General features: G+C 49.0%; 1 protein-coding gene across 1 annotated transcript in view; it reads right to left on the bottom strand.

The window, feature by feature from the left end:
* Positions 1-2,305: 2,305 nt before the first annotated feature.
* The window catches only part of LOC134873704 (dynamin-1-like), a 30,663-nt gene continuing 15,858 nt past the window's right edge, over positions 2,306-17,110 (bottom strand). The window contains 13 exon segments of the mRNA XM_063897505.1: positions 2,306-2,464; positions 2,593-2,679; positions 2,836-3,003; positions 6,283-6,297; positions 6,387-6,498; positions 8,807-8,916; positions 8,999-9,112; positions 9,746-9,757; positions 9,886-9,937; positions 10,104-10,174; positions 10,266-10,352; positions 13,395-13,538; positions 14,183-14,313. Of these exon segments, the coding sequence (XP_063753575.1) occupies positions 2,306-2,464; positions 2,593-2,679; positions 2,836-3,003; positions 6,283-6,297; positions 6,387-6,498; positions 8,807-8,916; positions 8,999-9,112; positions 9,746-9,757; positions 9,886-9,937; positions 10,104-10,174; positions 10,266-10,352; positions 13,395-13,538; positions 14,183-14,313 (1,262 nt within the window).

Below are 17,110 nucleotides of genomic sequence, written 5' to 3'. Positions count from 1 at the left end.
TCCCACCTTGAGTCCTAACCCGACCCACTTGCACATGATCCTAAAACCCTGCCCCGATCACTCATGAGTCCTCCCGACACGACTGGGTCATGAGCCCTAAACCCCGACCCGACTCAGCCTCATGAGATCCTGAACCCTGACACGACTCAGCATCATGAGTCCTCAACCCTGATCCTCGACTCAGCATCATGAGTCCTGAAACCCCTGACCCGACTCAGGCCTTCATGAGTCCCTGATTCCCTGACAAGACTCAGCACTACATGAGTCCCTGAACCCTTACCCGACTCAGCATCTGAGTCCCTGAAACCCTGACCCCGACTCAGCCTCATGAGATCCTGAACCCTGCCGACTCAGCCTCATGAGTCCTGAACCCTGACCCGACTTAGCATCATGAGTCCTGAACCCTGACCCGACTCAGCCTCATGAGTCCTGAACCCTGACCCGACTCAGCATCATGAGTCCTGAACCCTGACCCGACTCAGCCTCATGAGTCCTGAACCCTGACCCGACTCAGCCTCATGAGTCCTGAACCCTGACCCGACTCAGCCTCATGAGTCCTGAACCCTGACCCGACTCAGCCTCATGAGTCCTGAACCCTGACCCGACTTAGCATCATGAGTCCTGAACCCTGACCCGACTCAGCCTCATGAGTCCTGAACCCTGACACGACTCAGCCTCATGAGTCCTGAACCCTGACCCGACTCAGCCTCATGAGTCCTGAACCCTGACCCGACTCAGCCTCATGAGTCCTGAACCCTGACCCGACTCAGCCTCATGAGTCCTGAACCCTGACCCGACTCAGCATCATGAGTCCTGAACCCTGACCCGACTCAGCCTCATGAGACCTGAACCCTGACCCGACTCAGCCTCATGAGTCCTGAACCCTTACCCGACTTAGCATCATGAGTCCTGAACCCTGACCCGACTTAGCATCATGAGTCCTGAACCCTGACCCGACTCAGCCTCATGAGTCCTGAACCCTGACCCGACTCAGCCTCATGAGTCCTGAACCCTGACCCGACTCAGCATCATGAGTCCTGAACCCTGACCCGACTCAGCATCATGAGTCCTGAACCCTGACCCGACTCAGCCTCATGAGTCCTGAACCCTGACCCGACTCAGCATCATGAGTCCTGAACCCTGACACGACTCAGCCTCATGAGTCCTCAACCCTGACCCGACTCAGCATCATGAGTCCTGAACCCTGACACGACTCAGCATCATGAGTCCTGAACCCTGACACGACTCAGCATCATGAGTCCTGAACCCTGACCCGACTCAGCCTCATGAGACCTGAACCCTGACCCGACTCAGCCTCATGAGTCCTGAACCCTGACCCGACTTAGCATCATGAGTCCTGAACCCTGACCCGACTCAGCCTCATGAGTCCTCAACCCTGACCCGACTCAGCCTCATGAGTCCTGAACCCTTACCCGACTCAGCATCATGAGTCCTGAACCCTGACACGACTCAGCCTCATGAGTCCTCAACCCTGACCCGACTCAGCCTCATGAGTCCTGAACCCTTACCCGACTCAGCATCATGAGTCCTGAACCCTGACACGACTCAGCCTCATGAGTCCTCAACCCTGACCCGACTCAGCATCATGAGTCCTGAACCCTGACCCGACTCAGCATCATGAGTCCTGAACCCTGACACGACTCAGCATCATGAGTCCTGAACCCTGACCCGACTCAGCCTCATGAGACCTGAACCCTGACCCGACTCAGCCTCATGAGTCCTGAACCCTGACCCGACTTAGCATCATGAGTCCTGAACCCTGACCCGACTCAGCCTCATGAGTCCTCAACCCTGACCCGACTCAGCCTCATGAGTCCTGAACCCTTACCCGACTCAGCATCATGAGTCCTGAACCCTGACCCGACTCAGCCTCATGAGTCCTGAACCCTGACCCGACTCAGCCTCATGAGTCCTGAACCCTGACCCGACTTAGCATCATGAGTCCTGAACCCTGACCCGACTCAGCCTCATGAGTCCTGAACCCTGACCCGACTTAGCATCATGAGTCCTGAACCCTGACACGACTCAGCCTCATGAGTCCTGAACCCTGACCCGACTCAGCCTCATGAGTCCTGAACCCTGACCCGACTCAGCCTCATGAGTCCTGAACCCTGACCCGACTTAGCATCATGAGTCCTGAACCCTGACCCGACTCAGCATCATGAGTCCTGAACCCTGACCCGACTCAGCATCATGAGTCCTGAACCCTGACCCGACTCAGCCTCATGTCACTTCCTGTTTTCTCTTCAGTTATGTTTTGTCTCTCTGTTACTCAGGTGCTCCGTTACCTGCGTCCTGACGGCATCCCCTGCACCTGCAGCCAGGAGTCGTCTACAGGCGGAGGCATGGTGGTGGTGATGGTGGAGGTGCTGATGTCCCCGATGATTTGCAGACCTTCCTTCAGAGCGTGGTACATCTTCAGCATCTCATCACGGTGCTGAGCCTGAGACACACACATTGGATGAGGTAATAGATCAAGAGAGGAGCAGGAGCATTTTCCATCTCTCCACCTGTCTGTCTCTAACCTGTCTGTCTCTAACCTGTCTGTCTCTCCACCTGTCTGTCTCTCACCTGCTCTTGCGACTCCTCCATCAGGGTGTTCTGGTCTCCACAGGAGTAAAGTTGTGCGAGCAAGTCAGAGTGGATGAACTCCTTCGTCTGAGGAACAGAGGGGAGGTCACATGACTGCAGACATCACTTCCTATGTGTGTGTGTGTGTGTGTGTGTGTGTGTGTGTGTGTGTGTGTGTGTGTGTGTGTGTGTGTGTGTGTGTGTGTGTGTGTGTGTGTGTGTGTGTGTGTGTGTGTGGCATACATTGTTGACCATCAGGTGCATGATGGTCTTGGGGATGAGGTCCCTGACGGTGCGATGGATGATGGACAGGTAAGAGTCCACCAGGTTCCGGACAATCTCCACCTGCCGCTCCAGCTGAGGGTCCAGGCTGTGGATCTGCCCGTCGCCCCGAGCCTCCTCCACCTCCACCTGAGCACAGCATCACACTGCACCTCTAACCCTGACCCACATCAAGCTCAAAGAGGGAGGCATTCCCTCCTACAGCAAGTACAAGACCTGAGTACTTCTACTTTACTCAAGTACAAGACCTGAGTACTTCGACTTTACTCAAGTACAAGACCTGAGTACTTCTACTTTACTCAAGTACAAGACCTGAGTACTTCTACTTTACTCAAGTACAAGACCTGAGTACTTCTACTTTACTCAAGTACAAGACCTGAGTACTTCTACTTTACTCAAGTACAAGACCTGAGTACTTCTACTTTACTCAAGTACAAGACCTGAGTACTTCTACTTTACTCAAGTACAAGACCTGAGTACTTCTACTTTACTCAAGTACAAGACCTGAGTACTTCTACTTTACTCAAGTACAAGACCTGAGTACTTCTACTTTACTCAAGTACAAGATCTGAGTACTTCTACTTTACTCAAGTACAAGACCTGAGTACTTCTACTTTACTCAAGTACAAGACCTGAGTACTTCTACTTTACTCAAGTACAAGACCTGAGTACTTCTACTTTACTCAAGTACAATATCTGAGTACTTCTACTTTACTCAAGTACAAGATCTGAGTACTTCTACTTTACACAAGTACCAGACCTGAGTACTTCTACTTTACTCAAGTACAATACCTGAGTACTTCTACTTTACTCAAGTACAATATCTGAGTACTTCTACTTTTACTCAAGTACAATCCCTGAGTACTTCTACTTTACTCAAGTACAAGACCTGAGTACTTCTACTTTACTCAAGTACAAGACCTGAGTACTTCTACTTTACTCAAGTACAAGACCTGAGTACTTCTACTTTACTCAAGTACAAGACCTGAGTACTTCTACTTTACTCAAGTACAATACCTGAGTACTTCTACTTTACTCAAGTACAAGATCTGAGTACTTCTACTTTACTCAAGTACAAGATCTGAGTACTTCTACTTTACTCAAGTACAAGATCTGAGTACTTCTACTTTACTCAAGTACAAGATCTGAGTACTTCTACTTTACTCAAGTACAAGATCTGAGTACTTCTACTTTACTCAAGTACAAGACCTGAGTACTTCTACTTTACTCAAGTACAAGACCTGAGTACTTCTACTTTACTCAAGTACAAGACCTGAGTACTTCTACTTTACTCAAGTACAAGATCTGAGTACTTCTACTTTACTCAAGTACAAGACCTGAGTACTTCTACTTTACTCAAGTACAAGACCTGAGTACTTCTACTTTACTCAAGTACAAGACCTGAGTACTTCTACTTTACTCAAGTACAAGACCTGAGTACTTCTACTTTACTCAAGTACAAGATCTGAGTACTTCTACTTTACTCAAGTACAAGATCTGAGTACTTCTACTTTACTCAAGTACAAGACCTGAGTACTTCTACTTTACTCAAGTACAAGATCTGAGTACTTCTACTTTACTCAAGTACAAGATCTGAGTACTTCTACTTTACTCAAGTACAAGATCTGAGTACTTCTACTTTACTCAAGTACAAGATCTGAGTACTTCTACTTTACTCAAGTACAAGATATGAGTACTTCTACTTTACTCAAGTACAAGACCTGAGTACTTCTACTTTACTCAAGTACAAGACCTGAGTACTTCTACTTTACTCAAGTACAAGACCTGAGTACTTCTACTTTACTCAAGTACAAGATCTGAGTACTTCTACTTTACTCAAGTACAAGATCTGAGTACTTCTACTTTACTCAAGTACAAGATCTGAGTACTTCTACTTTACTCAAGTACAAGACCTGAGTACTTCTACTTTACTCAAGTACAAGATCTGAGTACTTCTACTTTACTCAAGTACAAGATCTGAGTACTTCTACTTTACTCAAGTACAAGATCTGAGTACTTCTACTTTACTCAAGTACAAGATCTGAGTACTTCTACTTTACTCAAGTACAAGACCTGAGTACTTCTACTTTACTCAAGTACAAGATCTGAGTACTTCTACTTTACTCAAGTACAAGATCTGAGTACTTCTACTTTACTCAAGTACAAGACCTGAGTACTTCTACTTTACTCAAGTACAAGATCTGAGTACTTCTACTTTACTCAAGTACAAGATCTGAGTACTTCTACTTTACTCAAGTACAAGACCTGAGTACTTCTACTTTACTCAAGTACAAGATATGAGTACTTCTACTTTACTCAAGTACAAGATCTGAGTACTTCTACTTTACTCAAGTACAAGACCTGAGTACTTCTACTTTACTCAAGTACAAGATCTGAGTACTTCTACTTTACTCAAGTACAAGATCTGAGTACTTCTACTTTACTCAAGTACAAGATCTGAGTACTTCTACTTTACTCAAGTACAAGACCTGAGTACTTCTACTTTACTCAAGAACAAGATCTGAGTACTTCTACTTTACTCAAGTACAAGACCTGAGTACTTCTACTTTACTCAAGTACAAGATCTGAGTACTTCTACTTTACTCAAGTACAAGATCTGAGTACTTCTACTTTACTCAAGTACAAGATCTGAGTACTTCTACTTTACTCAAGTACAAGATCTGAGTACTTCTACTTTACTCAAGTACAAGATATGAGTACTTCTACTTTACTCAAGTACAAGATATGAGTACTTCTACTTTACTCAAGTACAAGATCTGAGTACTTCTACTTTACTCAAGTACAAGATCTGAGTACTTCTACTTTACTCAAGTACAAGACCTGAGTACTTCTACTTTACTCAAGTACAAGACCTGAGTACTTCTACTTTACTCAAGTACAAGATCTGAGTACTTCTACTTTACTCAAGTACAAGATCTGAGTACTTCTACTTTACTCAAGTACAAGACCTGAGTACTTCTACTTTACTCAAGTACAAGATCTGAGTACTTCTACTTTACTCAAGTACAAGATCTGAGTACTTCTACTTTACTCAAGAACAAGACCTGAGTACTTCTACTTTACTCAAGTACAAGACCTGAGTACTTCTACTTTACTCAAGTACAAGACCTGAGTACTTCTACTTTACTCAAGTACAAGACCTGAGTACTTCTACTTTACTCAAGTACAAGATCTGAGTACTTCTACTTTACTCAAGTACAAGATCTGAGTACTTCTACTTTACTCAAGTACAAGATCTGAGTACTTCTACTTTACTCAAGTACAGGACCTGAGTACTTCTACTTTACTCAAGTACAGGACCTGAGTACTTCTACTTTACTCAAGTACAAGATCTGAGTACTTGTGCTTGTTTAGATGTATGAGTGAGGGTGGACAGGGTTAGGGGACGGAGCTCACCTTGTCCTGCAGGGACAGAGAAGACGGTTTGCTGTCAGACAGGAAGTGAATCCTCACACTGAGCTACAGCCTGTGCAGGTATAATAATGCCTCACCACGTTGCGTTCAGGGTACACTCCAGCCCGTAGGAAAGAGGCCTTCCAGCTGTCCACCTCCTCCTGAGACTCGCTGGCCAGCTCCAGCTGACGAGAGTCTTTGTACACGTTTCTGTAAACAAACAAACAAACAAACATTTTGAAGTGTTGACACACACTGTGTGTGTCCTGGGCTAACAGCGGCTGATCAGAGCGTCCCAATGCATTATGGGTAGTGAGTGTGTGACCCTGGACCATAGAGTATGTGGGTACTCCTCAAGTCTCTACTGTCATTTCCTCGCTCTCACCAGAAGTTGATTTGTGTGCGCCCTCTGAAGGAGCGTCCCATGGGGTTTATTTGTGCCGGAGGAGTGAGGAGCGAGGAACCGCCAGGCCAACTCAGGGAATCACTCTCCAGTTTATACTGTGTTGGTTTCAATTCCTTTATCTGAACTGCGGCATCGTCATAAACGGACGTCGCTTCACGTGACGCTCCGAGGAACGGACGTCCCATTGCTCTTCAAACTCATTTCCTTGCTTCTTCTCTCTGCATCCCTGGTGGGAGGGACTAATGTGCAAGGAGAAGACGCAGGGAGAAGACGCAGGGAAGACGCAGGGAAGACGCAGGGAAGACGCAGGGAGAAGACGCAGGGAGAAGACGCAGGGAGAAGACGCAGGGAGAAGACGCAGGGAGAAGACTCAGGGAGAAGACGCACGGAAGACGCAGGGAAGACGCAGGGAGAAGACGCAGGGAAGACGCAGGGAAGACGCAGGGAGAAGACGCAGGGAAGACGCAGGGAAGACGCAGGGAAGACGCAGGGAGAAGACTCAGGGAGAAGACGCAGGGAAGACGCAGGGAAGACGCAGGGAGAAGACGCAGGGAAGACGCAGGGAAGACGCAGGGAGAAGACGCAGGGAAGACGCAGGGAGAAGACGCAGGGAGAAGACGCAGGGAAGACGCAGGGAGAAGACGCAGGGAGAAGACGCAGGGAGAAGACGCAGGGAGAAGACGCAGGGAAGACGCAGGGAGAAGACGCAGGGAAGACGCAGGGAAGACGCAGGGAGAAGACGCAGGGAAGACGCAGGGAGAAGACGCAGGGAGAAGACGCAGGGAGAAGACGCAGGGAAGACGCAGGGAAGACGCAGGGAAGACGCAGGGAGAAGACGCAGGGAGAAGACGCAGGAGAAGACGCAGGGAAGACGCAGGGAGAAGACGCAGGGAGAAGACGCAGGGAGAAGACGCAGGGAAGACGCAGGGAAGACGCAGGGAAGACGCAGGGAAGACGCAGGGGGAAGACGCAGGGAAGACGCAGGGAGAAGACGCGGAGAGAGCAGGAAGGGCGCAGGGAAGAACGCAGGAAGAGGGGAAGACGCAGGAGAAGACGCAGGGAGAAGACGCAGGGAAGGCAGGAAGACGCAGGGAAGACGCAGGGGGGAAGACGCAGGGAAAAAACGCAGGGAGAAGACGCAGGAAGACGCAGGGAGAAGCGCAGGGAAGACGCAGGGAGAAGACGCACGGAGAAAACGCAGGAAGACGCAGGGGGAAGACGCAGGGAGAAAACGCAGGGAGAAGACGCAGGAAAAAGACCAGGGAAGACGCAGGAGAAGACGCGGAGAAGACGCAGGAGGGAAAACGCAGGGAAGCGCAGGGAAGACGCAGGAAGACGCAGGGAGAAGACCAGGGAAGACGCAGGGAGAAGACGCAGGGAGAAGACGCAGGGAAGACGCAGGGAGAAGTCGCAGGGAGAAGACGCAGGGAAGAAGCAGGGAGAAGACGCAGGGAAGACGCAGGGAGAAGACGCAGGGAAGACGCAGGGAAGACGCAGGGAGAAGACGCAGGGAAGACGCAGGGAGAAGACGCAGGGAGAAGACGCAGGGAGAAGACGCAGGGAAGACGCAGGGAGAAGTCGCAGGGAGAAGACGCAGGGAAGAAGCAGGGAGAAGACGCAGGGAAGACGCAGGGAGAAGACGCAGGGAAGACGCAGGGAGAAGACGCAGGGAAGACGCAGGGAAGACGCAGGGAGAAGACGCAGGGAAGACGCAGGGAGAAGACGCAGGGAAGACGCAGGGAGAAGACGCAGGGAAGACGCAGGGAAGCAGGGAGAAGACGCAGGGAAGCAGGGAGAAGACGCAGGGAGAAGATGCAGGGAAGACGCAGGGAAGCAGGGAGAAGACGCAGGGAAGACGCAGGGAGAAGACGCAGGGAGAAGACGCAGGGATGCAAGTTAAGAGAAGTACCCTATATCTGGATGCTCCTCACACTCAACCACCACCATCTGGGCTAGCTAGCAAGTTAACAGTGTGGAAGGTCACTTCCTGTAAGGTCACGGCAGCACTAGACACACTCACACTGTGTCAAATGCACACACACACACACACTCACACACACACACACACACACACACACACACACACACACACACACACACACACACACACACCTGTGCTCCGTGTTGAACAGGGCGAACACATGTTTGCTTGACATGAAGCTCTTCTCGATGTCCTTCAGCTTCAGGTTGTCCACTGGCAGCATGTACTTCTTGTCTTTCTCCTGCAGGGGGACAACAGCATGACCTGTGAGTGTGTGTGTGTGTGTGTGTGTGTGAGTGTTTGTGTGTGTGTCAGTGTGTTACCTCATCATCTTTGTACCAGCTCAGTGTCTCCGCTGTCAGGACGAACCAGTACTCTTTAGCCCCGCCCTTCATGATGCTGATGTTGTTAATAGTGAGCCAACCTTTACGGATCACCTGCACACACACACACACACACCTGTTTATCTGTGGCATCTGGTGGAGCAGTGATAGATAGATAGAGTTGGAGGATGAAACCCTCTTTATTGTCACATGCATGCACACAGCAGAGCACACACAGTGAATTTGGTCCTCTGCATTTAACCCATCCTAGTACTAGGAGCAGTGGGCAGCTATCGTGCAGCGCCCGGGGAGCAATGGGGAGGGGGGATTGGAGGTGTCCGGTGCCTTGCTCAAGGGCACCACAGCAGGGCCTAGGAGGTGAACTGGTACCTCTCCAAGTAGCAGTCCACTTTCCATACTTCAAGTCTGTTCGGGGACTTGAACCGGCGACCCTACGATTCCCAGTCCAAGCCCCTACTTACTGAGCCACTGCTGGAGTGGTGTGTGTGTGTGTGTGTGTGTGTGTGTGTGTGTGTGTGTGTGTGTGTGTGTGTGTGTGTGTGTGTGTGTGTGTGTGTGTGTGTGTGTGTGTGTGTGTGTGTGTAGGGTGCATTCTGTCATCATCCTGCAGGATAAAGCTCAGGACAGAGAGAAGCTGCTGCTGAAGACCTTGAAGGTGGGGGGGAGACCGGGAAGGTGGGGGGGAGACACACACACACACACACACACACACACACACACACTCACCATGATCTCGTCCTGTTGCCATGGAGACAGAGATGGTGGGAAACAGAGAACATGTTTAATTCATTTCTGTCCCCAGATAACCTCTACAGCCCCCCAGTGTGTTCTATAGGAGTTAGTGCACGTCGACCAGGTAGACTCACCTGTGTTCCAGCTGCCTTCTTCTTACTCATCTGACTGCTCTTCTGCTGAGCACTGTCGGACAGACAGACAGACAGACAGACAGACAGACAGACAGACAGACAGACAGACAGACAGACAGACAGACAGACAGACAGACAGACAGACAGACAGACAGACAGACAGGTTGTTATTGATCATCATCTCAGTGGTGTGAATCTGTGTGTTCAGAGTCTCTTACTTTGCGAAGCCGATGAAGTCTTCATGGTTTGTGTTCATGTAGGCCAGCTCGATGTCAATCAGCAGCATCACCTGACACACACACACACACACACACACACACAATGTGCATGTTGTTTTGAAGATAGCTAACCTGGTAGATGCTGACTGCTACCTCTCTCACCTGGTCCTTGGTACGGCTCTCTCGGTCTCTGATGTGCTGAGTCACGATCCTCTCCATCTCCTCCCGCAGCATGGGGAACTGGGCCAGCTGCAGCCACCGGGGAAGTTTCGTAAAGAGCAGTAGAGTACTCCCCGCCCACTGAGAAGATTGGAGTTTCCCGGTGTGACCAAGCACACCATAGTAGTACTCAGTAAGTTCCATTCCATCTAAAGTTGTTCGATGACGCGATACTATCCAGAAAAGTACTATCGCATATTTTAAAATTGGGTGTTTTGTGTTATTGATTTTGAAAATTTTGGGGTTTGATGTTTGTGTCTTGGTTGTATCTCGAAATAATCTGCAAAAATCTGCAAAAAGATCGCAGAAGAGTACTGCTAGACTTTGAGTAGAGATTGGGGGAGCAAACCAAACACCAAAAACCATAATGTACGCCGTATACCGGGAAAAGATGGGGAAAAAACCAGTAATCTGCAGTAAAAACGCTTTTCTATGGAGTATATCGCAGTGTAGTACTGGGAAAAAAAAGCATGATCCAATCTGCGATGCTGCTTAGATTTCCGTAAGACGCAGATAACATCGCAGGGGAGCATAGAGAACTGCAGATACTACCAAAAAAACGCAAAACACCAAAGAGTGATTTGCAGTATAAAACTCATGTGTCGGCAGAGTTGATCCAGACCCACTCTAGATATCTCAGTGTGTATCGGTAGTAAGTTCTCAAAAAGGTTGCAAGCTATTGAAGTATTCCTGGGTTTTGGTAGTATTTCATGTAGGGGCGTAAGAATCGGCAGATACTCAAAACCCCAAAACAACCAGTTAGTTTGAAGTACTACCAGTAGATCGCTGTATTCCATGTAGGAGCCTGGTTTTTCGATTTTGCGAGTACTGCATAATTCGCATGAACGGCAGTAACCAAGGAATGGGGGTTATTATATAAATCGATATACTACCCATAGAAAGCTGAGTATAGATGGGGGTGAACTAGAATATTATAAAAATCTGCAGTAGTAGAAACGAAAATATATCGCAGTAGTATTACTGCAGAGTATTTTCTGCAGTGTAATTGCAGTGGGGTACGCAGTAGTAAAACTGCAGTATTGTATCTGCGTAGAGTATCTGCATATAGATCGCAGGAAATCTGCGTATATATTGCGTAGTAGATCTGCAGTATACTATCGCAGTATATTCCAGTTTTTAAATCTGCAGTAGAGATCTGATAGTAATCTGCAGTAGTATACTGCGTAGTTATCGCGAGTTTTCTCGTAGATATCTCAGTAGTACATCGCAGTAGAAATCCAGTAGTAGTATCTCAGTAGTAATCGCAGAAATATCGCGTATAATCTGAAATAGTAGTATCGGCAGTAGAGTATCTGCATAGTAAAACGCAGTAGTATCTGCAGTAGTAATCGCATAGTACTGCAGTAGTATATCTGCGTATTAACGCAGTAAAACTCAAAGTTCTGCAGTATACTGCAGTATAACGCATAGTACTACTGCATAGTAGAAATCTGCAGAGTAACTGCATAGAATCTGCATAGTACTATCCATATAGTACCAGTAAATACTGCATAGTACCTGCGATGTATGATATAGTTTTGCAAGAAGGGCATATAGTACGCAGTAGAACTCATATAAAATTTGATCCATGGGTGATCCAGTTGGGGAAATCGGCAGTTTAGGGATAGGATTGAGTAGAGGCTTTAAAACGCAGTATAACTGCTTTTTTAAAATCGCAGTAGTTAGCAGTAGATTTATCGCGAGTATTCTGCAAGTTTTTTTTTTCTGCAGTAGTAAATCGCAGTAGTTATCGCGATAGTTCTGCAGTATACAACTGCAGTAGAATCTGAAGTGATCTGCGTAGTATACGCAGTGTAGTATCGCTTTTGGGATATTGCAGTAGTGATCGGCAGTAGTACTGCAGTAGTATATCGCAGTATATTTGCAGTATATTCTGATATAATCCATAGTGTACTGCGTAGAGTACTCGTAGTAGTATCTGCAGTAGTAGTCGCGTAGAGTATCTGCGTATATATCTGCAGTAGTATCTATTTAAAAATCTGCAGTATAGATCGCATAATATCTGCATATATATCGCAGTAGAAACTGCAGTAGATATCCATACCTTCGGGGTGCACCCTCACGGTGTCCCAGCTCGTTGAATCACCATGCCCCCAAAACACTTCTGGCACGCTCTTTGATCTGAGCGATCAGCCGCTTTCATGGGTCTCGAAGGCATGTCAGGAGTGAAGACCCCCGTCCTGCAGAGGGACATCGTTATTACCAGGACCCCACACACAGACAGAAGAAGAACAAAACAGACAGACAGACAGACAGACAGACAGACAGACAGACAGACACGACAGACAGACAGACAGACAGACAGACAGCCCAGACAGACAGACAGACAGACACACAGACACACCGCCTCCACCGACGGAAGTTTTTATGCTCCTACCCCTTTTAACGGAGATTTCTTTATTAATTAGCACGATCCACAACACCACCCATCCAACAACACACCACACTCACACAACACACACACACACACACAACATCACACAACCACACAAACACACACACACACCACACACACACACACACCCACACACCACACTTGTCATGAACTGGTTATTCGGAATGCGATGGGGTGTGTGTGTGTTGTGTGTGGTGTGTGTGCGTGTGTACCTTCACTATCTCGAAGGGAAGCGCTCAGGAAAGATGGGGTTGATCTTGGCTCCTCCTGACAGCTCGTAGGTGTCCACCTGATCCCAAGCCCTCGATACGCTTCTCAAAATCTACAGCGAACTGGACCATCCTACACGCACCACACGCACAAAACACCCCACACACACACACACCGAAAGAAATGGCAGATTTATAATACAAATATACCCGTCGACGTGCACTAACTCCTATAGAACACACTGAGGGGGGGGCTGTAGAGGTTATCTGGGGACAGAAATGAATTAAATTGCTCTGGTTTTCCCAAACCATCTCTGTCTCCATGGCAACAGACAAGATCATGGTGAGTGTGTGTGGTTGTGTGTGTGTGTGTTGTGTGTGTGTGTGTTTGGGGGTGTGTGGTGTGTGTGTGTGTGTGTGTGTGTGGGGTGTGTGTTGTGTACTGACTGCAGCAGGGCCTTGGTCTTGCGGCTCGGGTCCGTCTGGTCTGAAGTTCTTGTACTCCTCCACCTCCTTCTCGATGGACAGCAGCTGGCTCTGCAGTTTGCTCCGTAACGCTGGCAGGGTGTCGCGAATGTGGTTCGTCAGTTTCTACAGGAGAGGAGCTCAGGTTAGACAGGAAGTACAGACAGAGAGTACAGACAGGAAGTACACACAGAGAGTACGACGAGAGTACAGACAGAGAGTACAGACAGAGAGTACAGACAGAGAGACAGACAGAGAAAGCAAGTACAGACAGAAGTACAGACAGAGAGTACGACAGTACAGACAGGAGTACAGACAGAAGTAGACAGACAGAGAGTAAGACAGAGAGTACAGACAGAGAGTACAGACAGAGAGTAACAGGACAGACAGATACAGACAGGAAGTAGACAGACAGAGAGTACAGACAGAGAGTACAGACAGAGAGTACAGACAGAGAGTGCAGACAGGAGTAGACGAGGTACGACAGGAGTACAGACAGAAGTACAGACAGAGAGTACAGACAGAGAGTCAGACAGAACAGACAGAGTACAGACAGAGAGTCAGACAGAGAGGTACAGACCAGGAGACGGTAAGACAGGAAGTACAGACAGAGAGTGCAGACAGAGAGTACAGACAGAGAGTACGCAGAGAGTCGGAGTCAGGCGAGATGTGTGGTGTGTGTGTGTGTGTGTGTGTGTGTGTTGTGTGTGTGTGTGTGTGTGGTGTGTGTGTGCACACTGGTTGAGGATCTTCTGCAAGATAGGCGGTGCCCATGCGATCGGCCAGGTGTCGGTATGGACGGTGTGTGACAGGAAGAACTTCCTCTCAGCCTGCAGCGCTGCGTTGATGTCCTTCTTGCCATCGATGTCCCACTGACTGCGGTTCACCACGCCGATGTAACCTGACACAGGTGCACACCGTCACACGGTATGGTTACCTGCAGGTCAGTCTACCTGTCCTCTGAGCGGACAGGTCTCTCTGAACCGGGGATTCCTCAGGATCCCAGGGCCCCTCAAATATCATACTAATGATGTCACCCTAATGTCCCACGTCTGAGTGTGTCCTCACTGTCTGTAGGTTGTCCCACGTCGAGTGTCCTCTCTATCTGTAGGTTGTCCTCACGTGTCTGTAGGGTATCCTCACTGGTCTGTAGGTTGTCCTCACTGTCTGTAAGTTGTCTTCACTGTCTGTAGTGGGTCCTCAATGTCTATATGGGTCTTCATGCTCTGTAAGGTTGTCCTCACTGTCTGTATGGTTGTCCTCACTGGTCTGGTAGGTTATCCTCACTGTCTGTAGTGGGTCCTCAATGTCTATAATGGGTCTTCACTGTCTGTAGTGGGTCCCAACTGTCTGTAGCGGGTCCTCACTGTCTGTAGGTTGTCCTCACTGTCTGTAGTGGGTCCTCAATGTCTGTAATGGGTCTTCACTGCTGATGGGTCCTCACTTCTGTCGGTCTCACGCTGTAGTTGTCCTCAAATGTCTGTAGTGGGTCCTCAATGTCTGTAATGGGTCTTCACTGTCTGTAAGTTGTCCTCACTGTCTGTAGTGGGGTCCTCAATGTCTATAATGGGTCTTCACTGTCTGTAGGTTGTCCTCACTGTCTGTAGTGGGTTCCTCAATGTCTATAATGGTCTCACTGCGTAGTGGTCCCTCACTGTCTGTAGGTTGTCCTCACATGTCTATATGGCCCTCACTGTCTGTAAGTTTGGTTCCCTCACTGTCTGTAGTGGGCCCTCACTGTCTTTAGGTGTGTCCTCACTGTCTGTAGTGCTGCCCTCACTGTCTGTATGTGGTCCTCACTGTCTGTAAGTTGGTCCTCATGTCTATAGTGGGTCCTTCACATGTCTGTAGGTTGGTCCTCACTGTCTGTAGGTTGTCCTCACTGTCTGTAGTGGTCCTCAATGTCTAAGTTAGGTTCCTCACGTCTGTAGGTGCATCACTGTCTGTAATGGTCTTCAACTGTCTGTAGTGGGTCCTCAATGTCTATAGTGGGTCTTCACTGTCTGTAGGTTGTCCTCCACTGTCCCCTGTATGTTGTCTCACTGTCTGTAGTGGGTCCTCAATGTCATAGTGGGGTCTTCACTGTCTGTAGGTTGTCCCTCACTGTCTGTATGTTTGTCCTCACTGTCTGTAAGGTTATCCTCACTGTCTGTAGTGGGTCCTCAATGTCTATAATGGGTCTTCACTGTCTGTAGGGTCCTCACTGTCTGTAGCGTCCTCACTGTCTGTAGTTGGGGCTCACTGTCGTTTTGGGTCCTCAATTTTCTTAATGGCTTCACTGGTATGTGGTGTCCTGCCTGTTAGGCCCCCGGGGCCTTTAAATGTCTGTAAGGGTCCTCAAGTCTTAGTGGTCTTTAATGTCTGTATTGTCCTCACTGTCGAGGGTTTCCTCACTGTCTGTAGTGGGTCCTCAAAAGTCTATAATGGGTCTTCACGTCTGTAGGGGTCCTCACTGTCTGTAGGGGACCTCATGTCTTAAAGGGGCCTCACTGTCTGTAGGGTTCCTCACTGTCTGTAGTGGGTCCCAATGTCTATAATTGGGCCCTCACCGGGCTGTAAGGTTTTTCCTCACTGTCTGTAGTGGGCCCCCACTGTCGGGAGTGGCCCTCACTGTCTGTAGGTGGCCTCACGGGCTGTAGTGGGGCCTCACTGTCCCGTAGGTGGTCCCATGTCTTAGGGGTCTTCACTGTCTGTATGGTTGCCCCCACTGTCTGTAGTTGTCCCACTGTCTGTAGTGGTCCTCAATGTCTTAGTGTCCTCACTGTCTGTAAGTTGTCTCACTGTCTGTAGGTTTCTCACTGTCTGTAGTGGGGCCTCAATGTCTATATGGGTCCTTCACTGTCTGTAGGTGTCCTCACTGTCTGTATGGGCTTCACTGTCTGTAGTTGTCCTCAATGTCTTAGTTGTCCTCACTGTCTGTAGGTTTCCTCACTGCGTAAGTTGTTTGGTCCTCAATGTCTATAATGGGTCCTCACTGTCTGTAGGGTCCTCACTGTCTGTTTTGGGCCTCACTGTCTGTTTGGTATCCTCACTGTCTGTAGTGGGTCCCATGGTCTATAATGGGTCTTCAAAGTCTGTAGTGTCCTCACTGTCTGTAGGGGTCCCCAACTTATTATGGTCTCACTGTCTTAGGTTGTCCTCACTGCTGTAAGGGTCCTCAATGTCTATAATGGGTCTTCACTGTCTGTAGTGGGTCCTCACTGTCTGTAGGGGGGCCCCACTGTCTGTAGGTTGTCCTCACTGTCTGTAGGGGTCCTCACTGTCTGTAATGGGCCCCCACGTCTGTAGGGGTCCTCACTGTCTGTAGTGGCCCCCACTGTCCTGTAGGGTCCCACTGTCTGTATGGGTCCTCAATGTCTGGGGGCTCACTGTTGAGGTTGCCCTCATGGGCTGTTGTTGTCCTACGCTGTAGGGTTTTCCCAGGGGCTGTATGGGCCTCAATGCTATAATGGGTCCCCTGTTGTAGGGTCCCATGTCTGTAGTGGGCCCCACGTCGTGGTTTTCCTCAGCGGGGGGTCCTCATGTCTTAGTGGGCCCCCCCCCTGTCGTAGGTTGCCTCACTGTCTGAGGGGCCCCCGTCGTAGGGCCCCCCCCCTGCGGGGGGCCTCACGCGAGGGGCCCTCCTGTTGTAGGTTGTCCTCATGTCTGAGTGGGGGCCTCAATGTCTTAGTGGGCCCCACTGCGTAATGCCTCACTGG

The sequence above is a fragment of the Eleginops maclovinus genome, chromosome 12 (genome assembly GCF_036324505.1).
Source record: "Eleginops maclovinus isolate JMC-PN-2008 ecotype Puerto Natales chromosome 12, JC_Emac_rtc_rv5, whole genome shotgun sequence".
Taxonomy (NCBI): Eukaryota; Metazoa; Chordata; class Actinopteri; order Perciformes; family Eleginopidae; genus Eleginops; species Eleginops maclovinus.
This window is presented reverse-complemented; position numbering and strand designations above follow the sequence as displayed.